Source organism: Oncorhynchus keta, unplaced genomic scaffold (genome assembly GCF_023373465.1).
Source record: "Oncorhynchus keta strain PuntledgeMale-10-30-2019 unplaced genomic scaffold, Oket_V2 Un_contig_3473_pilon_pilon, whole genome shotgun sequence".
NCBI lineage: Eukaryota > Metazoa > Chordata > Actinopteri > Salmoniformes > Salmonidae > Oncorhynchus > Oncorhynchus keta.
Window position 1 is genome coordinate 282,193 of NW_026287276.1, and position 20,737 is coordinate 302,929.

Consider the following 20,737-nt stretch of genomic DNA (forward strand, 5'->3'; position numbering starts at 1 on the left):
CATAGCTGCTCCCCATAGTTACGACCCCTCCAGGGTTTATCATAGCTGCTCACCATAGTTACGACCCCTCCAGGGTTTAACATAGCTGCTCCCCATAGTTAAGACCCCTCCAGGGTTTAACATAGCTGCTCCCCATAGTTACGACCCCTCCAGGGTTTATCATAGCTGCTCCCCATAGTTACGACCCCTCCAGGGTTCAACATGCTCTCTGTGGTCACTGCTATATTTGTTGTCTCTGTCTGGGCAGGACCCAGGGAAGGAAGCCCTGACATTCATGTTTAATGAGTCTATTAATGCACTTATGTCTCCAGCCCAGGGCTACAGCACCAGGAACATTGATACATGGTGGGAGGGCAACCCGTCTGTAGAGAGACTCATCAATGCATGGTGGGAGGGCAACCCGTCTGTAGAGAGACTCATTAATGCATGGTGGAGGGCAACCCGTCTGTAGAGAGACTCATTAATGCATGGTGGAGGGCAACCCGTCTGTAGAGACTCATTAATGCCTGGTGGAGGGCAACCCGTCTGTAGAGAGACTCATTAATGCCTGGTGGAGGGCAACCCGTCTGTAGAGAGACTCATTAATGCCTGGTGGAGGGCAACCCGTCTGTAGAGAGACTCATTAATGCCTGGTGGAGGGCAACCCGTCTGTAGAGAGACTCATTAATGCCTGGTGGAGGGCAACCCGTCTGTAGAGAGACTCATTAATGCATGGTGGAGGGCAACCCGTCTGTAGAGAGACTCATTAATGCATGGTGGAGGGCAACCCGTCTGTAGAGAGACTCATTAATGCATGGTGGAGGGCAACCCGTCTGTAGAGAGACTCATTAATGCATGGTGGGAGGGCAACCCGTCAGAGAGACTCATTAATGCAGGGTGGAGGGCAACCCGTCTGTAGAGAGACTCATTAATGCATGGTGGAGGGCAACCCGTCTGTAGAGAGACTCATTAATGCATGGTGGGAGGGCAACCCGTCTGTAGAGAGACTCATTAATGCATGGTGGAGGGCAACCCGTCTGTAGAGAGACTCATTAATGCATGGTGGAGGGCAACCCGTCTGTAGAGAGACTCATTAATGCATGGTGGGAGGGCAACCCGTCTGTAGAGAGACTCATTAATGCCTGGTGGAGGGCAACCCGTCTGTAGAGACTCATTAATGCATGGTGGGAGGGCAACCCGTCTGTAGAGAGACTCATTAATGCATGGTGGGAGGGCAACCCGTCTGTAGAGAGACTCATTAATGCAGGGTGGAGGGCAACCCGTCTGTAGAGAGACTCATTAATGCTTGGTGGAGGGGTCTGTAGAGAGACTCATTAATGCCTGGTGGAGGGCAACCCGTCTGTAGAGAGACTCATTAATGCCTGGTGGAGGGCAACCCGTCTGTAGAGAGACTCATTAATGCATGGTGGGAGGGCAACCCGTCTGTAGAGAGACTCATTAATGCATGGTGGAGGGCAACCCGTCTGTAGAGAGACTCATTAATGCATGGTGGGAGGGCAACCCGTCTGTAGAGAGACTCATTAATGCCTGGTGGAGGGCAACCCGTCTGTAGAGAGACTCATTAATGCATGGTGGGAGGGCAACCCGTCTGTAGAGACTCATTAATGCATGGTGGAGGGCAACCCCCCTGGTGGAGGGCAACCCGTCTGTAGAGAGACTCATTAATGCATGGTGGGAGGGCAACCCGTCTGTAGAGAGACTCATTAATGCATGGTGGAGGGCAACCCCGTCTGTAGGAGACTCATTAATGCATGGTGGGAGGGCAACCCGTCTGTAGAGAGACTCATTAATGCCTGGTGGAGGGCAACCCGTCTGTAGAGACTCATTAATGCCCGTCTGTAGAGACTCATTAATGCCTGGGGAGGGCAACCCGTCTGTAGAGAGACTCATTAATGCCTGGTGGAGGGCAACCCCGTCTGTAGAGAGACTCATTAATGCCTGGTGGAGGGCAACCCGTCTGTAGAGAGACTCATTAATGCATGGTGGGAGGGCAACCCGTCTGTAGAGAGACTCATTAATGCCTGGTGGAGGGCAACCCGTCTGTAGAGAGACTCATTAATGCATGGTGGAGGGCAACCCGTCTGTAGGAGACTCATTAATGCATGGTGGAGGGCAACCCGTCTGTAGAGAGACTCATTAATGCATGGTGGAGGGCAACCCGTCTGTAGAGACTCATTGATGCATGGTGGAGGGCAACCCGTCTGTAGAGAGACTCATTGATACATGGTGGAGGGCAACCCGTCTGTAGAGAGACTCATTAATGCCTGGTGGAGGGCAACCCGTCTGTAGAGAGACTCATTAATGCATGGTGGAGGGCAACCCGTCTGTAGGAGACTCATTAATGCATGGTGGAGGGCAACCCGTCTGTAGAGAGACTCATTGATACATGGTGGAGGGCAACCCGTCTGTAGAGAGACTCATTGATACATGGTGGAGGGCAACCCGTCTGTAGAGAGACTCATTGATACATGGTGGAGGGCAACCCGTCTGTAGAGAGACTCATTAATGCCATGGTGGAGGGCAACCCGTCTGTAGAGAGACTCATTAATGCATGGTGGAGGGCAACCCGTCTGTAGAGAGACTCATTAATGCATGGTGGGAGGGCAACCCGTCTGTAGAGAGACTCATTGATACATGGTGGAGGGCAACCCGTCTGTAGAGAGACTCATTGATACATGGTGGAGGGCAACCCGTCTGTAGAGAGACTCATTAATGCATGGTGGAGGGCAACCCGTCTGTAGGAGACTCATTAATGCATGGTGGAGGGCAACCCGTCTGTGAGAGACTCATTAATGCATGGTGGAGGGCAACCCGTCTGTAGAGAGACTCATTAATGCATGGTGGGAGGGCAACCCGTCCTGTAGAGACTCATTAATGCATGGTGGAGGGCAACCCCTGTAGAGACTCATTACATGGTGGAGGGCAACCCGTCTGTAGAGAGACTCATTAATGCATGGTGGAGGGCAACCCGTCTGTAGAGAGACTCATTAATGCATGGTGGAGGGCAACCCGTCTGTAGAGAGACTCATTAATGCATGGTGGAGGGCAACCCCCTGTAGAGAGACTCATTAATGCATGGTGGAGGGCAACCCTCTGTAGAGAGACTCATTAATGCATGGTGGAGGGCAACCCGTCTGTAGAGAGACTCATTAATGCCTGGTGGAGGGCAACCCGTCTGTAGAGAGACTCATTAATGCCTGGTGGAGGGCAACCCGTCTGTAGAGAGACTCATTAATGCCTGGTGGAGGGCAACCCGTCTGTAGAGAGACTCTCATGGTGGAGGGCAACCCGTCTGTAGAGAGACTCATTAATGCCTGGTGGAGGGCAACCCGTCTGTGAGAGACTCATTAATGCCTGGTGGAGGGCAACCCGTCAGAGACTCATTAATGCATGGTGGGAGGGCAACCCGTCTGTAGAGAGACTCATTAATGCATGGTGGAGGGCAACCCGTCTGTAGAGAGACTCATTAATGCATGGTGGAGGGCAACCCGTCTGTAGAGACTCATTAATGCCTGGTGGAGGGACCCGTCTGTAGAGACTCATTAATGCCTGGTGGAGTCTGTAGAGAGACTCATGCATGGTGGAGGGCAACCCGTCTGTAGAGAGACTCATTAATGCATGGTGGAGGGCAACCCGTCTGTAGAGAGACTCATTAATGCATGGTGGAGGGCAACCCGTCTGTAGAGAGACTCATTAATGCATGGTGGAGGGCAACCCGTCTGTAGAGAGACTCATTAATGCATGGTGGAGGGCAACCCGTCTGTAGAGAGACTCATTAATGCATGGTGGAGGGCAACCCGTCTGTAGAGAGACTCATTAATGCATGGTGCAACCCGTCTGTAGAGACTCATTAATGCATGGTGGAGGGCAACCCGTCTGTAGAGACTCATTAATGCATGGTGGAGGGCAACCCGTCTGTAGAGAGACTCATTAATGCATGGTGGAGGGCAACCCGTCTGTAGAGAGACTCATTAATGCATGGTGCAACCCGTCTGTAGAGACTCATTAATGCATGGTGGAGGGCAACCCGTCTGTAGAGACTCATTAATGCATGGTGGAGGGCAACCCGTCTGTAGAGAGACTCATTAATGCATGGTGGAGGGCAACCCGTCTGTAGAGAGACTCATTAATGCATGGTGGGAGGGCAACCCGTCTGTAGAGAGACTCATTAATGCATGGTGGGAGGGCAACCCGTCTGTAGAGAGACTCATTAATGCATGGTGGAGGGCAACCCGTCTGTAGAGAGACTCATTAATGCATGGTGGGAGGGCAACCCGTCTGTAGAGAGACTCATTAATGCATGGTGGAGGGCAACCCGTCTGTAGAGAGACTCATTAATGCATGGTGGGAGGGCAACCCGTCTGTAGAGAGACTCATTAATGCATGGTGGAGGGCAACCCGTCTGTAGAGAGACTCATTAATGCATGGTGGAGGGCAACCCGTCTGTAGAGAGACTCATTAATGCATGGTGGGAGGGCAACCCGTCTGTAGAGAGACTCATTAATGCATGGTGGGAGGGCAACCCGTCTGTAGAGAGACTCATTAATGCATGGTGGAGGGCAACCCGTCTGTAGAGAGACTCATTAATGCATGGTGGAGGGCAACCCGTCTGTAGAGAGACTCATTAATGCATGGTGGAGGGCAACCCGTCTGTAGAGAGACTCATTAATGCATGGTGGAGGGCAACCCGTCTGTAGAGAGACTCATTAATGCATGGTGGGAGGGCAACCCGTCTGTAGAGAGACTCATTAATGCATGGTGGAGGGCAACCCGTCTGTAGAGAGACTCATTAATGCATGGTGGAGGGCAACCCGTCTGTAGAGACTCATTAATGCATGGTGGAGGGCAACCCGTCTGTAGAGAGACTCATTAATGCATGGTGGAGGGCAACCCGTCTGTAGAGAGACTCATTAATGCATGGTGGAGGGCAACCCGTCTGTAGAGAGACTCATTAATGCATGGTGGAGGGCAACCCGTCTGTAGAGAGACTCATTAATGCATGGTGGAGGGCAACCCGTCTGTAGAGAGACTCATTAATGCATGGTGGAGGGCAACCCGTCTGTAGAGAGACTCATTAATGCATGGTGGAGGGCAACCCGTCTGTAGAGAGACTCATTAATGCATGGTGGAGGGCAACCCGTCTGTAGAGAGACTCATTAATGCATGGTGGAGGGCAACCCGTCTGTAGAGAGACTCATTAATGCATGGTGGAGGGCAACCCGTCTGTAGAGAGACTCATTAATGCATGGTGGAGGGCAACCCGTCTGTAGAGAGACTCATTAATGCATGGTGGAGGGCAACCCGTCTGTAGAGACTCATTAATGCATGGTGGAGGGCAACCCGTCTGTAGAGAGACTCATTAATGCATGGTGGAGGGCAACCCGTCTGTAGAGAGACTCATTAATGCATGGTGTCTGTAGAGAGACTCATTAATGCATGGTGGGAGGGCAACCCGTCTGTAGAGAGACTCATTAATGCATGGTGGAGGGCAACCGTCTGTAGAGAGACTCATTAATGCATGGTGGAGGGCAACCCGTCTGTAGAGAGACTCATTAATGCATGGTGGGAGGGCAACCCGTCTGTAGAGAGACTCATTAATGCATGGTGGAGGGCAACCCGTCTGTAGAGACTCATTAATGCATGGTGGAGGGCAACCCGTCTGTAGAGAGACTCATTAATGCATGGTGGAGGGCAACCCGTCTGTAGAGAGACTCATTAATGCATGGTGGAGGGCAACCCGTCTGTAGAGAGACTCATTAATGCATGGTGGAGGGCAACCCGTCTGTAGAGACTCATTAATGCATGGTGGAGGGCAACCCGTCTGTAGAGAGACTCATTAATGCCTGGTGGGAGGGCAACCCGTCTGTAGAGAGACTCATTAATGCATGGTGGAGGGCAACCCGTCTGTAGGAGACTCATTAATGCCCGTCTGTAGAGAGACTCATTAATGCATGGTGGGAGGGAGGGACTCATTAACATGGTGGGAGGGCAACCCGTCTGTAGAGAGACTCATTAATGCATGGTGGAGGGCAACCCGTCTGTAGAGAGACTCATTAATGTATGGTGGAGGGCAACCCGTCTGTAGAGAGACTCATTAATGCCTGGTGGAGGGCAACCCGTCTGTAGAGAGACTCATTAATGCATGGTGGGAGGGCAACCCGTCTGTAGAGAGACTCATTAATGCATGGTGGAGGGCAACCCGTCTGTAGAGACTCATTAATGCATGGTGGAGGGCAACCCGTCTGTAGAGAGACTCATTAATGCATGGTGGAGGGCAACCCGTCTGTAGAGAGACTCATTAATGCATGGTGGGAGGGCAACCCGTCTGTAGAGAGACTCATTAATGCATGGTGGAGGGCAACCCGTCTGTAGAGAGACTCATTAATGCATGGTGGAGGGCAACCCGTCTGTAGAGAGACTCATTAATGCATGGTGGGAGGGCAACCCGTCTGTAGAGAGACTCATTAATGCATGGTGGAGGGCAACCCGTCTGTAGAGAGACTCATTAATGCCTGGTGGAGGGCAACCCGTCTGTAGAGAGACTCATTAATGCATGGTGGAGGGCAACCCGTCTGTAGAGAGACTCATTAATGCATGGTGGAGGGCAACCCGTCTGTAGAGAGACTCATTAATGCATGGTGGGAGGGCAACCCGTCTGTAGAGAGACTCATTAATGCATGGTGGGAGGGCAACCCGTCTGTAGAGAGACTCATTAATGCATGGTGGGAGGGCAACCCGTCTGTAGAGAGACTCATTAATGCATGGTGGGAGGGCAACCCGTCTGTAGAGAGACTCATTAATGCATGGTGGAGGGCAACCCGTCTGTAGAGAGACTCATTAATGCATGGTGGGAGGGCAACCCGTCTGTAGAGAGACTCATTAATGCATGGTGGGAGGGCAACCCGTCTGTAGAGAGACTCATTAATGCATGGTGGAGGGCAACCCGTCTGTAGAGAGACTCATTAATGCATGGTGGGAGGGCAACCCGTCTGTAGAGAGACTCATTAATGCATGATGGGAGGGCAACCCGTCTGTAGAGAGACTCATTGATACATGGTTCTATATTGAGGGGTACAGTAGGTTGCCTCTGGTATCTTGACAGGTCAGTGACAGATTATTAGCTACCTGGTCTGGGTATGAATTCTAGAGCAGACGAAGTGGACAAAGTACATTTGATTATGTAAATACACAAACTAAGGTTTATATTGTAAAAAAATTTTAAAAAACAAGTCTGTAGATGTAAATGAACAATAATCTATCAGGTTCGTATTGATCCATACAGACACTGTTCTCCCGTGCCAACCGAGGACCAAGGACATCGTCTGAGCCAACTCTGTGTAACCCCCTTTTAGTCCTTAGTTATAATTAGCCTGTGGCATCCATTCTGTTCCCGCTTCGGGCCTCGAGGACATTCTGTGTTATACCAGACATCTGTCGACAGTTCTCATAAAACACGCGAATCGAAGGAATGGCAGCACAGGTCGTTGCTATGCTGCCTGACTGCCTGGGAGGTATTGTTGTCTTGGCTGTCGTGTCTGCCTGGTGCGTTGCCCACATAGTGTCTCTCACATTGTACTTGGTGTTTGTTCTTCTACGTACAGTGATCCGTATTTTATGTGCCTTTTAATAGTGCTGTCATGTATATAATAAAAAACCATCAACTTCCCATTAGGATGTGTTCTTGTTTGGACTAATTTGACTGTCAGGAAATACTTCCTCTGACCTCTGCCCTCTGCCCTCTGACCTCTGCCCTCTCTTTGTAGGCCTAGAATTAAAACGTTTTATTTTTGTATTTTTTTTATGTGCAATATCTTAAATATGAATTAATAATAATAATAATAAATATTCATAACATGGTAAATAGGAGCGTTGATCAGCCCTTCTACTACTGCAGTGTTTTGACATTCAGTGACTTCCTCTTCCTCTGCCTCACTTGACGACAGTAAAACCTTCACACAATGTGGACATATGAATGAACAGACAAGACAAACAGTGAAGGATCTGACCTTTCTCTGCTGTTTCTCCCAGGCGGGGTCCAGGAGCAGGTCTCTGTCCCACTCGTCATCCTGGATGGTGTAGTCATTATTCTGCTGTTCCTGCATCTGCATCGTGTATCCATTATTATAGTCTACCGATGTCTGCATCGTGTATCCATTATTATAGTCTACTGATGTCTGCATCGTCTGGCTCTGCATCGTCTGGTTCTGCATCGTCTTGCTCTGCATCGTCTGGTTCTGCATCGTCTGGTTCTGCATCATCTGGGTCTGCATCGTCTGCATCATGAAGCTCTAGAACAACACACCTGACTACAGGACAACAGGTGGTGAACAGGAGACAAGACAACGACAAAAAAACTTTGTGTGAGTTTCTTCTCCTGAAGTCACTGCTGCAGCTTGATCAGAAGATGTGTTGGGGGATTTGGAGTCAGACAGCTGATCAGTCAGTCAGTGTCCCTCTCTCTTTCTCTCCCCCTCTCTCTCTCCCTCTCTCTCTGTCTCTCTCTCTCTCTCTCTCTCTCTCTCTCTCTCTCTTCTCCCTCCTCTCTCCGTCTCTTTCTCTGTCTCCTCTCTTTTCTCTCTCCCTCTCTCTCTCTCTCTCTCTTTCTCCCTCCCCTCTCTCTCCCTCTCTTTCTCTGTCTCTCTCTCTCTCTCTTTCTCTCTCTCTCTCTTTCTCTCTCTCTCTCTCTTTTCTGTCTCTCTCTCCTCTCTTTCTCTCTCTCTCTCTCTTTCCCCCTCTCTCCCTCTCTTTCTCTGTCTCTCTCTTTCTCTCTCTCTCTCTCTCTCTCTCTCTCTCTCTCTCTCTCTCTCTCTCTCTCTCCTCTCTCTCTCTCTCTCTCTCTCTCTCTCTCTCTCTGTCTCTCTCTCCCTCTCTCTCTCCGAATGTCTGTCGGTCCCTTGTTGTCCTTGGACTGCCCTGCAGCAGTTGTCCAGGCAGAGAATGTACCTACTAGTTATAGTTGGGTGTCGTGTGTCACAGTGACCAATAAGAAATTGACCTCCGTTGTGTGATCATTCAGAATGAGAGTCTATTACTGGTTACACCGAGTGTTGACTGTCTTCCTGAGATCATAGAGTTAAATCCAGAGCCTTCGGGAAAGTATTCAGACCCCTTGACTCTTCCCACATTTTGGTACGTTACAGCCTTATTCTAAAATGGATTACGTAAAACAATATCCTCAGCAATCTACACACAATACCCTATATTGACAAAGCGAAAACAGAATTTTTGGCAAATTTGTTAAACAGAAATAACTCATTTACATAAGTATTCAGACCCTTTGATATGAGACTCGAAATTGAGCTCAGGTGCATCCTGTTTCCATTGATCATCCTTGAGATGCTTCTACAACTCGATTGGAGTCCACCTGTGGTAAACTCAATTGATTGGACATGATTTGGAAGGTACACACCTGTTTATATACGGTCCCACAGTTTACAGTGAATGTCAGAGCAAAAACTAAGCCATGAGGTCGAAGGAATTGTCTGTTGAGATCTGAGACAGGATTGTGTAGAGGCACAGAAGGTACCAAAACATGTCTGCAGCATTGAAGGTCCCCAAGAACACAGTGGCAGCACCATTATTCTGCAGCACTGAAGGTCCCCAAGAACACAGTGGCCTCCATTACAGCATTGAATTCTGCCTCCATCAGCACATTGAAGGTCCCCAAGAACACAGTGGCCTCCATCATTCTGCAGCATTGAAGGTCCCCAAGAACACAGTGGCCTCCATCATTCTGCAGTGTTGAAGGTCCCCAAGAACACAGTGGCCTCCATCATTCTTAAATGGAAGGAGTTTGGAACCACCAAAACTCTCCCTAGAGCTGGTCACCCGGCCAAACTGAGCAATTGGGAAAGAAGGGCCTTGGTCAGGGAGGTGACCAAGGTCCCGATGGTCCCTCTGACAGAGCTCTAGAGTTCCTCTGTGGAGATGGGAGAACCTTCCAGAAGGACAACCATCTCTGTAGCACTCCACCAATCAGACATTTATGGTAGAGGGGCCAGGCGGAAGCCACTCCTCAGTAAAAGGCACATGACAGCCCACTTGGAGTTTGCCAAAAGGCACCAAAAGACTCTCAGACCATGATAAACAATATTCTCTTGTCTGATGAAACCAAGATTGAACTCTTTGGCTTGAATGCCAGCGTCACGTCTGGAGCGAAACCTGGCACCATCCCTACAGTGAAGCATGGTGGTGGCAGCATCATGCTTTGGCCTGAATGCCAAGCGTCACGTTTGGAGGACTGGGATACGGTGAAGCATGGTGGTGGCAGCATCATGCTGTGGGGATGTTTTTCAGGGACTGGGAGACTAGTCAGGATCGAGGGAAAGATGAAACGGAGCAAATTACAGAGAGATCCTTGATGAAAACCTGCTCCAGAGCACTCAGGACCTCAGACTGGGGGTGAAGGTTCATCTTCCAACAGGACAATGACCCTAAACACAAAGCCAAGATAACGCAGGAGTGGCTTCGGGACGAGTCTCTGAATGGCCTTGAGTGGTTAGTAACTTGGTCAAAAATAATGGCACCGATTGGCCTAAAGGTGACGCTGTTAGAAACAGTCTCACTTACAGTGCCTTGCGAAAGTATTCGGCCCCCTTGAACTTTGCGACCTTTTGCCACATTTCAGGCTTCAAACATAAAGATATAAAACTGTATTTTTTTGTGAAGAATCAACAACAAGTGGGACACAATCATGAAGTGGAACGACATTTATTGGATATTTCAAACTTTTTAACAAATCAAAAACTGAAAAATTGGGCGTGCTAATGCTAAAAAAATATATATAAAGTCTGCTCCGGATGTGGTGCAGCGGTCTAAGGCACTGTATGTCAGTGCTAGTGGAGTCACTACAGACCCTGGTTTGATTCCAGGTTATTGGGAGTCCCACAGAGTAGCGCACTTCGGGTTTGGCCTGGGTAGGCCGTCATTGTACATAATAATTTATTCTTAACTGACTTGCCTAGTTAAATATAGATAAAATAACAATTTAAAATAACAACATTCTCATGAACCATAAGTCATATGGACTCCAGATTTGGTATGTAGAATCAATGAATTAGCCTCAAACACATTCTAGACCAGGGGTGTCAAACTCAAATACCCAGTGGGCCAAAATGTAAAACCTGAACAAAGTCAGGGGCCAACATTGAACAAATGAACCTTTTTAATATGGACCCAAACAAGTTTTGCTTTAACATTGAATATGGAACAAGCATCGCTTATTACCATACAATATATAATTTAAGTGGAGACATGCAAAATCGAATTTAAAATGAAAAAACACATCAATGGCATTCATTTATTAAATAAATAAAATGTAAATAAACGGGCCCCACGGGCCAGAGTTTGACACCCGTGTTCTAGAATGATTAGTTGCTACATTCAAAGTGGACCACTAGATGGCAGGGCAATAAGAACCGATGGACGTGGGACCGATGACCTTTAAACCTTTATGCCTTCAGGAAGTATTGTCCGTTACGTTGTGCTACAGCTTGACGTTTGATTACAGTAGATTCAGCTGCATTCAAAGTCGACCATCCAGCCATCTTGACACGACTGTGGGAATCCCTGGAGTCAACATGGGCCCAGCATCTCTGTGGAACGCTTTGGGCCCACACCTTGTAGAGTCTATGCCCCTATGCCCAGACAATTTGAGGCTGTTCTGAGGGCAAACGTGGGTGCCGCTCAATATTAGGAAGCGTATATATATATAGTTGTCCTAGACTACCTCTTTCAGGAAATAAATTAAATGCACTATTAGCCTTATATTTATTTAATGAATGATGTGTTACGCATAACGCTTCTAACTTACAGCCTCTGTTTCTTGTGTATTATACACCTGTAGAGCTCTGCTGGCCTGTTAAACAACGCCCCACTTAGAGTCAAGGAAAAGATAGAATAGAACAGCAGTTCCCCATGATGAATAACAACCCAGTTCTACAGATCGACACTTGTAGAGTCAGCAGTTCCCCATGATGAATAACAACTCCAGTTCTACAGATCCACTAGAGGGCAGCAGTTCCCCATGATGAATAACAACTCCAGTTCTACAGATCCACTGAGGGCAGCAGTTCCCATGATGAATAACAACTCCAGTTCTACAGATCCACTACAGAGGGCAGCAGTTCCCATGATGAATAACAACACCAGTTCTACAGATCACTACAGAGGACAGCAGTTCCCCATGATGAATAACAACACCAGTTCTACAGATCCACTAGAGGACAGCAGTTCCCCATGATGAATAACAACTCCAGTTCTACAGATCCATTACAGAGGACAGCAGTTCACCCATGATGAATAACAACACCAGTTCTACAGATCCACTACAGAGGACAGCAGTTCCCCATGATGAATAACAACTCCAGTTCTACAGATCCACTAGAGGGCAGCAGTTCCCATGATGAATAACAACTCCAGTTCTACAGATCCACTACAGAGGACAGCAGTTCCCCATGATGAATAACAACTCCAGTTCTACAGATCCACTACAGAGGACAGCAGTTCCCCATGATGAATAACAACTCCTAGTGTATGGATCCACTACAGATCCACTACAGAGGACAGCAGTTCCCATGATGAATAACAACTCCAGTTCTACAGATCCACTACAGAGGGCAGCAGTTCCCCATGATGATAAACAACTCCAGTGTATGGATCCACTACAGATCCACTACAGAGGACAGCAGTTCCCCATGATGAATAACAACTCCAGTTCTACAGATCCACTACAGAGGACAGCAGTTCCCCATGATGATAAACAACTCTGGAGAGTGTATGGATCCACTCCCCAGATCCACTACAGAGGGCAGCAGTTCCCCATGATGATAAAACAACTCCTAGTGGATGGATCCACTACAGATCCACTACAGAGGGCAGCAGTTCCCCATGATGATAAAACAACTCCTAGTGGATGGATCCACTACAGAGGACAGCAGTTCCCCATGATGATAAAACAACTCCTAGTGGATGGATCCACTACAGAGGGCAGCAGTTCCCCATGATGATAAAACAACTCCTAGTGGATGGATCCACTACAGAGGGCAGCAGTTCCCCATGATGATAAAACAACTCCTAGTGGATGGATCCACTACAGAGGGCAGCAGTTCCCCATGATGATAAAACAACTCCTAGTGGATGGATCCACTACAGAGGACAGCAGTTCCCCATGATGATAAAACAACTCCTAGTGGATGGATCCACTACAGAGGGCAGCAGTTCCCCATGATGATAAAACAACTCCTAGTGGATGGATCTACTACAGAGGACAGTAGTTCCCCATGATGAATAACAACTCCTAGCGGATGGATCCACTACAGAGGACAGCAGTTCCCCATGATGATAAAACAACTCCTAGTGGATGGATCCACTACAGATCCACTACAGAGGACAGCAGTTTCCCATGATGATAAAACAACTCCAGTTCTACAGATCCACTACAGAGGACAGCAGTTCCCCATGATGATAAACAACTCCTAGTGGATGGATCCACTACAGAGGGCAGCAGTTCCCCATGATGATAAACAACTCCAGTGGATGGATCCACTACAGAGGGCAGCAGTTCCCCATGATGAATAACAACTCCTAGTGGATGGATCCACTACAGAGGACAGCAGTTCCCCATGATGATAAACAACTCCAGTTCTACAGATCCACTACAGAGGACAGCAGTTCCCCATGATGATAAAACAACTCCTAGTGGATGGATCCACTACAGAGGGCAGCAGTTCCCCATGATGATAAAACAACTCCTAGTGGATGGATCCACTACAGAGGACAGCAGTTCCCCATGATGATAAAACAACTCCTAGTGGATGGATCCACTACAGAGGGCAGCAGTTCCCCATGATGATAAACAACTCCTAGTGGATGGATCCACTACAGAGGGCAGCAGTTCCCCATGATGATAAAACAACTCCTAGTGGATGGATCCACTACAGAGGACAGCAGTTCCCCATGATGATAAAACAACTCCTAGTGGATGGATCCACTACAGAGGACAGCAGTTCCCCATGATGATAAAACAACTCCTAGTGGATGGATCCACTACAGATCCACTACAGAGGGCAGCAGTTCCCCATGATGATAAACAACTCCTAGTGGATGGATCCACTACAGAGGGCAGCAGTTCCCCATGATGATAAAACAACTCCTAGTGGATGGATCCACTACAGAGGACAGCAGTTCCCCATGATGATAAAACAACTCCTAGTGGATGGATCCACTACAGATCCACTACAGAGGGCAGCAGTTCCCCATGATGATAAAACAACTCCTAGTGGATGGATCCACTACAGATCCACTACAGAGGACAGCAGTTCCCCATGATGATAAAACAACTCCTAGTGGATGGATCCACTACAGATCCACTACAGAGGACAGCAGTTCCCCATGGTGATAAAACAACTCCTAGTGGATGGATCCACTACAGAGGACAGCAGTTCCCCATGATGATAAACAACTCCAGTTCTACAGATCCACTACAGAGGACAGCAGTTCCCCATGATGATAAACAACTCCTAGTGGATGGATCCACTACAGAGGACAGCAGTTCCCCATGATGATAAAACAACTCCTAGTGGATGGATCCACTGGCAGTTCCCCATGATGATAAAACAACTCCTAGTCTATGGATCCACTACAGAGGACAGCAGTTCCCCATGATGATAAAACAACTCCTAGTGGATGGATCCACTACAGATCCACTACAGAGGACAGCAGTTCCCCATGATGATAAAACAACTCCTAGTGGATGGATCCACTACTACTAGGCCTCTATGAGAAAGAGATACTGCAGAGGCAGATGTGGTAACGTAAAAGCTGCTACGGAAAACTCCTCGCAGAGGAGAGACCAGCTTCAAACTCATCCGTAACTATAACACTGTGCTTTATTGTTCTTGGTTTGATAACACTGTGCTTTATTGTTCTTGGTTTGATAACACTGTGCTTTATTGTTCTTGGTTTGATAACACTGTGCTTTATTGTTCTTGGTTTGATAACACTGTATGACATATGATACTGCCCGGTTGTAACAAGAATAGTGTGTTTTAACAACATGATTTACGATATGCATAGGACATCAACAACATGTAAGTGCTTATTGTAGATGTGCAATACCATCTAATACTGTTTATACAATAAACAGCACAAATACTAAAAACAAAACAGGAAGTTGTAACATTTTTTTTTGGAGCCAACTTCCTCTGTAATATGGCTGTTGCATTCCTTCCGTGGCTTCAATAAAATTACACCTCGATTGTACCGACGCACAGATATCACAATAACATGGCTGTTTACAGCCACGATGCATAGCAGAGTAACCAGCAAATTATTACAGAATAATATAAAACACAAACAATTATTACAAAATAATATAAAACATAAACAATTATTACAAAATAAAACAAAACATAACAAAATAATACAAGTATTACGATATTGCTACTTAGTACAGAAGTGCAAGACAGTTTTATGAGTCGTTGGTATGTGTGTCTTGTAATTCAGCTTAAAGACAGTTTTATGAGTCGTTGGTGTCTTGTAATTCAGCTGAAAGACAGTTTTATGAGTCGTTGGTATGTGTGTCTTGTAATTCAGCTGAAAGACAGTTTTATGAGTCGTTGGTATGTGTGTCTTGTAATTCAGCTGAAAGACAGTTTTATGAGTCGTTGGTGTGTCTTGTAATTCAGCTTAAAGGCAGTTTTATGAGTCGTTGGTGTCTTGTAATTCAGCTGAAAGACAGTTTTATGAGTCGTTGGTGTCTTGTAATTCAGCTTAAAGGCAGTTTTATGAGTCGTTGGTGTGTGCGTTGTAAATCAGCTGAAAGACAGTTTTATGAGTCGTTGGTATGTGTGTCTTGTAATTCAGCTGAAAGGCAGTTTTATGAGTCGTTGGTGTGTGTCTTGTAAATCAGCTTAAAGGCAGTTTTATGAGTCGTTGGTGTGTCTTGTAATTCAGCTGAAAGACAGTTTTATGAGTCGTTGGTGTGTCTTGTAATTCAGCTGAAAGACAGTTTTATGAGTCGTTGGTGTCTTGTAATTCAGCTGAAAGACAGTTTTATGAGTCGTTGGGTGTCTTGTAATTCAGCTGAAAGACAGTTTTATGAGTCGTTGTGTGTCTTGTAATTCAGCTGAAAGACAGTTTTATGAGTCGTTGGTGTCTTGTAATTCAGCTGAAAGACAGTTTTATGAGTCGTTGGTATGTGTGTCTTGTAATTCAGCTTAAAGACAGTTTTATGAGTCGTTGGTGTCTTGTAATTCAGCTTAAAGGCAGTTTTATGAGTCGTTGGTGTCTTGTAATTCAGCTTAAACACAGTTTTATTAGTCGTTGGTATGTGTGTCTTGTAATTCAGCTGAAAGACAGTTTTATGAGTCGTTGGTGTCTTGTAATTCAGCTTAAAGGCAGTTTTATGAGTCGTTGGTGTCTTGTAATTCAGCTGAAAGACAGTTTTATTAGTCGTTGGTGTGTCTTGTAATTCAGCTGAAAGACAGTTTTATGAGTCGTTGGTGTCTTGTAATTCAGCTGAAAGACAGTTTTATGAGTCGTTGGTATGTGTGTCTTGTAATTCAGCTGAAAGACAGTTTTATGAGTCGTTGGTGTGTCTTGTAATTCAGCTGAAAGACAGTTTTATGAGTCGTTGGTGTCTTGTAATTCAGCTGAAAGACAGTTTTATGAGTCGTTGGTGTGTGTGTCTTGTAATTCAGCTGAAAGGCAGTTTTATGAGTCGTTGGTGTGTCTTGTAATTCAGCTGAAAACAGTTTTATGAGTCGTTGGTATGTGTGTCTTGTAATTCAGCTGAAAGACAGTTTTATGAGTTGTTGGTGTCTTGTAATTCAGCTGAAAGACAGTTTTATTAGTCGTTGGTGTGTCTTGTAATTCAGCTGAAAGACAGTTTTATGAGTCGTTGGTGTCTTGTAATTCAGCTGAAAGACAGTTTTATGAGTCGTTGGTATGTGTGTCTTGTAATTCAGCTGAAAGACAGTTTTATGAGTCGTTGGTATGTGTGTCTTGTAATTCAGCTGAAAGACAGTTTTATGAGTCGTTGGTGTCTTGTAATTCAGCTGAAAGACAGTTTTATGAGTCGTTGTGTGTGTCTTGTAATTCAGCTGAAAGACAGTTTTATGAGTCGTTGGTATGTGTGTCTTGTAATTCAGCTGAAAGACAGTTTTATTAGTCGTTGGTATGTGTGTCTTGTAATTCAGCTGAAAGACAGTTTTATGAGTCGTTGGTGTCTTGTAATTCAGCTGAAAGACAGTTTTATGAGTCGTTGGTATGTGTGTCTTGTAATTCAGCTGAAAGGCAGTTTTATGAGTCGTTGGTATGTGTGTCTTGTAATTCAGCTGAAAGGCAGTTTTATGAGTCGTTGGTATGTGTGTCTTGTAATTCAGCTGAAAGACAGTTTTATGAGTCGTTGGTGTCTTGTAATTCAGCTGAAAGACAGTTTTATGAGTCGTTGGTATGTGTGTCTTGTAATTCAGCTGAAAGACAGTTTTATGAGTCGTTGGTGTCTTGTAATTCAGCTGAAAGACAGTTTTATGAGTTGTTGGTATGTGTGTCTTGTAATTCAGCTGAAAGACAGTTTTATGAGTCGTTGGTGTCTTGTAATTCAGCTGAAAGACAGTTTTATGAGTCGTTGGTATGTGTGTCTTGTAATTCAGCTGAAAGACAGTTTTATGAGTCGTTGGTGTGTGTGTCTTGTAATTCAGCTGAAAGACAGTTTTATGAGTCGTTGGTGTGTCTTGTAATTCAGCTGAAAGACAGTTTTATGAGTCGTTGGTGTCTTGTAATTCAGCTGAAAGACAGTTTTATGAGTCGTTGGTGTCTTGTAATTCAGCTTAAAGACAGTTTTATGAGTCGTTGGTGTGTCTTGTAATTCAGCTGAAAGACAGTTTTATGAGTCGTTGGTATGTGTGTCTTGTAATTCAGCTGAAAGGCAGTTTTATGAGTCGTTGGTATGTGTGTCTTGTAATTCAGCTGAAAGGCAGTTTTATGAGTCGTTGGTATGTGTGTCTTGTAATTCAGCTTAAAGACAGTTTTATGAGTCGTTGGTGTCTTGTAATTCAGCTGAAAGACAGTTTTATGAGTCGTTGGTATGTGTGTCTTGTAATTCAGCTGAAAGACAGTTTTATGAGTCGTTGGTATGTGTGTCTTGTAATTCAGCTTAAAGACAGTTTTATGAGTCGTTGGTGTCTTGTAATTCAGCTGAAAGACAGTTTTATGAGTCGTTGGTATGTGTGTCTTGTAATTCAGCTGAAAGACAGTTTTATGAGTCGTTGGTGTGTGTGTCTTGTAATTCACCTGAAAGACAGTTTTATGAGTCGTTGGTGTGTGTGTCTTGTAATTCAGCTGAAAGACAGTTTTATGAGTCGTTGGTGTCTTGTAATTCAGCTTAAAGACAGTTTTATGAGTCGTTGGTGTGTCTTGTAAATCAGCTGAAAGACAGTTTTATGAGTCGTTGGTGTGTGCGTTGTAATTCAGCTGAAAGACAGTTTTATGAGTCGTTGGTATGTGTGTCTTGTAATTCAGCTGAAAGACAGTTTTATGAGTCGTTGGTATGTGTGTCTTGTAATTCAGCTGAAAGACAGTTTTATGAGTCGTTGGTGTCTTGTAATTCAGCTGAAAGACAGTTTTATGAGTCGTTGGTGTGTGTGTCTTGTAATTCAGCTTAAAGGCTTGTGCTCGTGTCTAAATCCAACTCAGTTCATTAATTCACAATCAGGTCTCAAGATCAACCTGGAATCTGATTATTAACAGACATATTAATACTTGAATTGACATATATTTTTTGACATGTCATCAAATTTAATTGAATGTACAGCACCAGTCAAAAGTTTAGACACACCTACTCATTCAAGGGTTTTTCTTTATTGGGGTTTTTCTTTATTCAGAAGAGACTTGCTTGAGCCAAGAAACACGACATTGGACCGTTGGATATCTGTCCTTTGGTCTGGAGTCCTAATTTGAGATTTTTGGTTCCAACCGCTGTGTGTTTGTGAAACGCAGAGTAGGTGAACCGATGCATGTGTGGTTTCCACCGTGAAGCATGGAGGAGGTGGTGTGATGACGTGGGGGTGCTTTGCTGGTGACACTGTCTGTAATTTGTTTCGAATTCAAGAGTAGGTGAACCGATGCATGTGTGGTTCCCACCGTGAAGCATGGAGGAGGTGGTGTGATGACGTGGGGTGCTTTGCTGGTGACACTGTCTGTAATCTGTTTCGAATTCAAGAGTAGGTGAACCGATGCATGTGTGGTTCCCTCCGTGAAGCATGGAGGAGGTGGTGTGATGACGTGGGGGTGCTTTGCTGGTGACACTGTCTGTAATTTGTTTAGAATTCAAGAGTAGGTGAACCGATGCATGTGTGGTTCCCACCGTGAAGCATGGAGGAGGTGGTGTGATGACGTGGGGTGCTTTGCTGGTGACACTGTCTGTAATTTGTTTCGAATTCAAGAGTAGGTGAACCGATGCATGTGTGGTTCCCACCGTGAAGCATGGAGGAGGTGGTGTGATGACGTGGGGGTGCTTTGCTGGTGACACTGTCTGTAATTTGTTTCGAATTCAAGAGTAGGTGAAGCGATGCATGTGTGGTTCCCACCGTGAAGCATGGAGGAGGTGGTGTGATGACGTGGGGGTGCTTTGCTGGTGACACTGTCTGTAATTTGTTTCGAATTCAAGAGTAGATGAACCGATGCATGTGTGGTTCCCACCGTGAAGCATGGAGGAGGTGGTGTGATGACTTGGGGGTGCTTTGCTGGTGACACTTCAAGGCAATGCAAGGCATTCTGCAGCGATACATCCCATCTGGTTTGCACTGAGTGGAACTATAATTTGTTTTTTTTAACAGGACAATGACCCAACACATCCCCAGTCTGTGTAAGGGCTATTTGACCAAGAAGGAGAGTGATGGAGGGCTGCATCAGATGACCTGGCCTCCGCAATCACCCGACTTCAACCCAATTGAGATGGTTTGGGATGAGTTGGGCCGCAGAGTGAAGGAAAGGAGCCAACAAGTGATCAGCATATGTATGAACTCCTTCAAGACTGTTGGAAAAGCATTCCAGGTGAAGCTGGTTGAGAGAACGCCAAGAGTGTGCAAAGCTGTCATGAAGGGTGGCGACTTTGAAGAATCTCAAATATAAAATATAGTTTGATTTGTTTAACACTTTTTTGGTTACTACATGATTCCATAATGTGTTATTTCATAGTTGTGATGTCTTCACTGTTATTCTACAATGTAGAAACTAGTAAAAAATAAAGAAAAACCCTGGAATGAGTAGGTGTGTCCAAACTGTTGACTGGTACTGTACATTTTTTCCAATGCATTATTTTATCCAAAATGATTAAAGATCTCTCCTTCACCCTTCACTGGAATTTAGAGAATAAATCATTGGGAATTACATCAACAAATCCTTCTAAAAAAAATAGACCTTAAATGGACTTCTATGGGAGAAATAAATAAAGACATTTGACTGACAACATAACAGAGTCTGACAGGCGTTGCAGCCTTACATGGCATTAGAATCTAGGATTTTTTTTTTACAAACAATGAATTGTCAAGAACTTCACTGGTCCACGTCTCTACAAATAAGGTGTCCTTGTGTGATCAAAGACGAGAATGTTGTCACTTGTTTGTAGAAGAACCAGCATTCGGAGAAAACACCAGAAATGAAGCTTTTTAAACACATTGGAATAGTTAAATACACTTCAACATTACTGAAGCAAATACCACATTGCTTGTCGTCT

The 20,737-nt window shown here is 45.7% G+C and overlaps 1 protein-coding gene and 1 long non-coding RNA gene across 2 annotated transcripts in view; one reads left to right on the forward strand and one right to left on the reverse strand.

Annotated features, from left to right (window-relative positions):
• LOC127924008 (alpha-actinin-2-like) overlaps nucleotides 1–8,345 on the reverse strand; it is a 65,736-nt gene extending 57,391 nt beyond the window's left edge. The window contains exons 1-2 of the mRNA XM_052508349.1: nucleotides 8,138–8,345; nucleotides 8,007–8,101 (exon numbers count right to left, since the gene is read on the reverse strand). Coding sequence (XP_052364309.1) covers nucleotides 8,007–8,101; nucleotides 8,138–8,282 — 240 coding nt within the window. The 5' untranslated portion in view covers nucleotides 8,283–8,345. The remainder of the gene's footprint in view (nucleotides 1–8,006; nucleotides 8,102–8,137) is intronic.
• A 10,677-nt stretch (nucleotides 8,346–19,022) lies between these two features.
• LOC127924001 (uncharacterized) lies at nucleotides 19,023–19,932 on the forward strand. Its single transcript, XR_008116469.1, has 3 exons — nucleotides 19,023–19,160; nucleotides 19,272–19,383; nucleotides 19,607–19,932. It is a non-coding gene; the product is annotated as an uncharacterized LOC127924001 (long non-coding RNA).
• The last annotated feature ends 805 nt before the right edge of the window (nucleotides 19,933–20,737 follow it).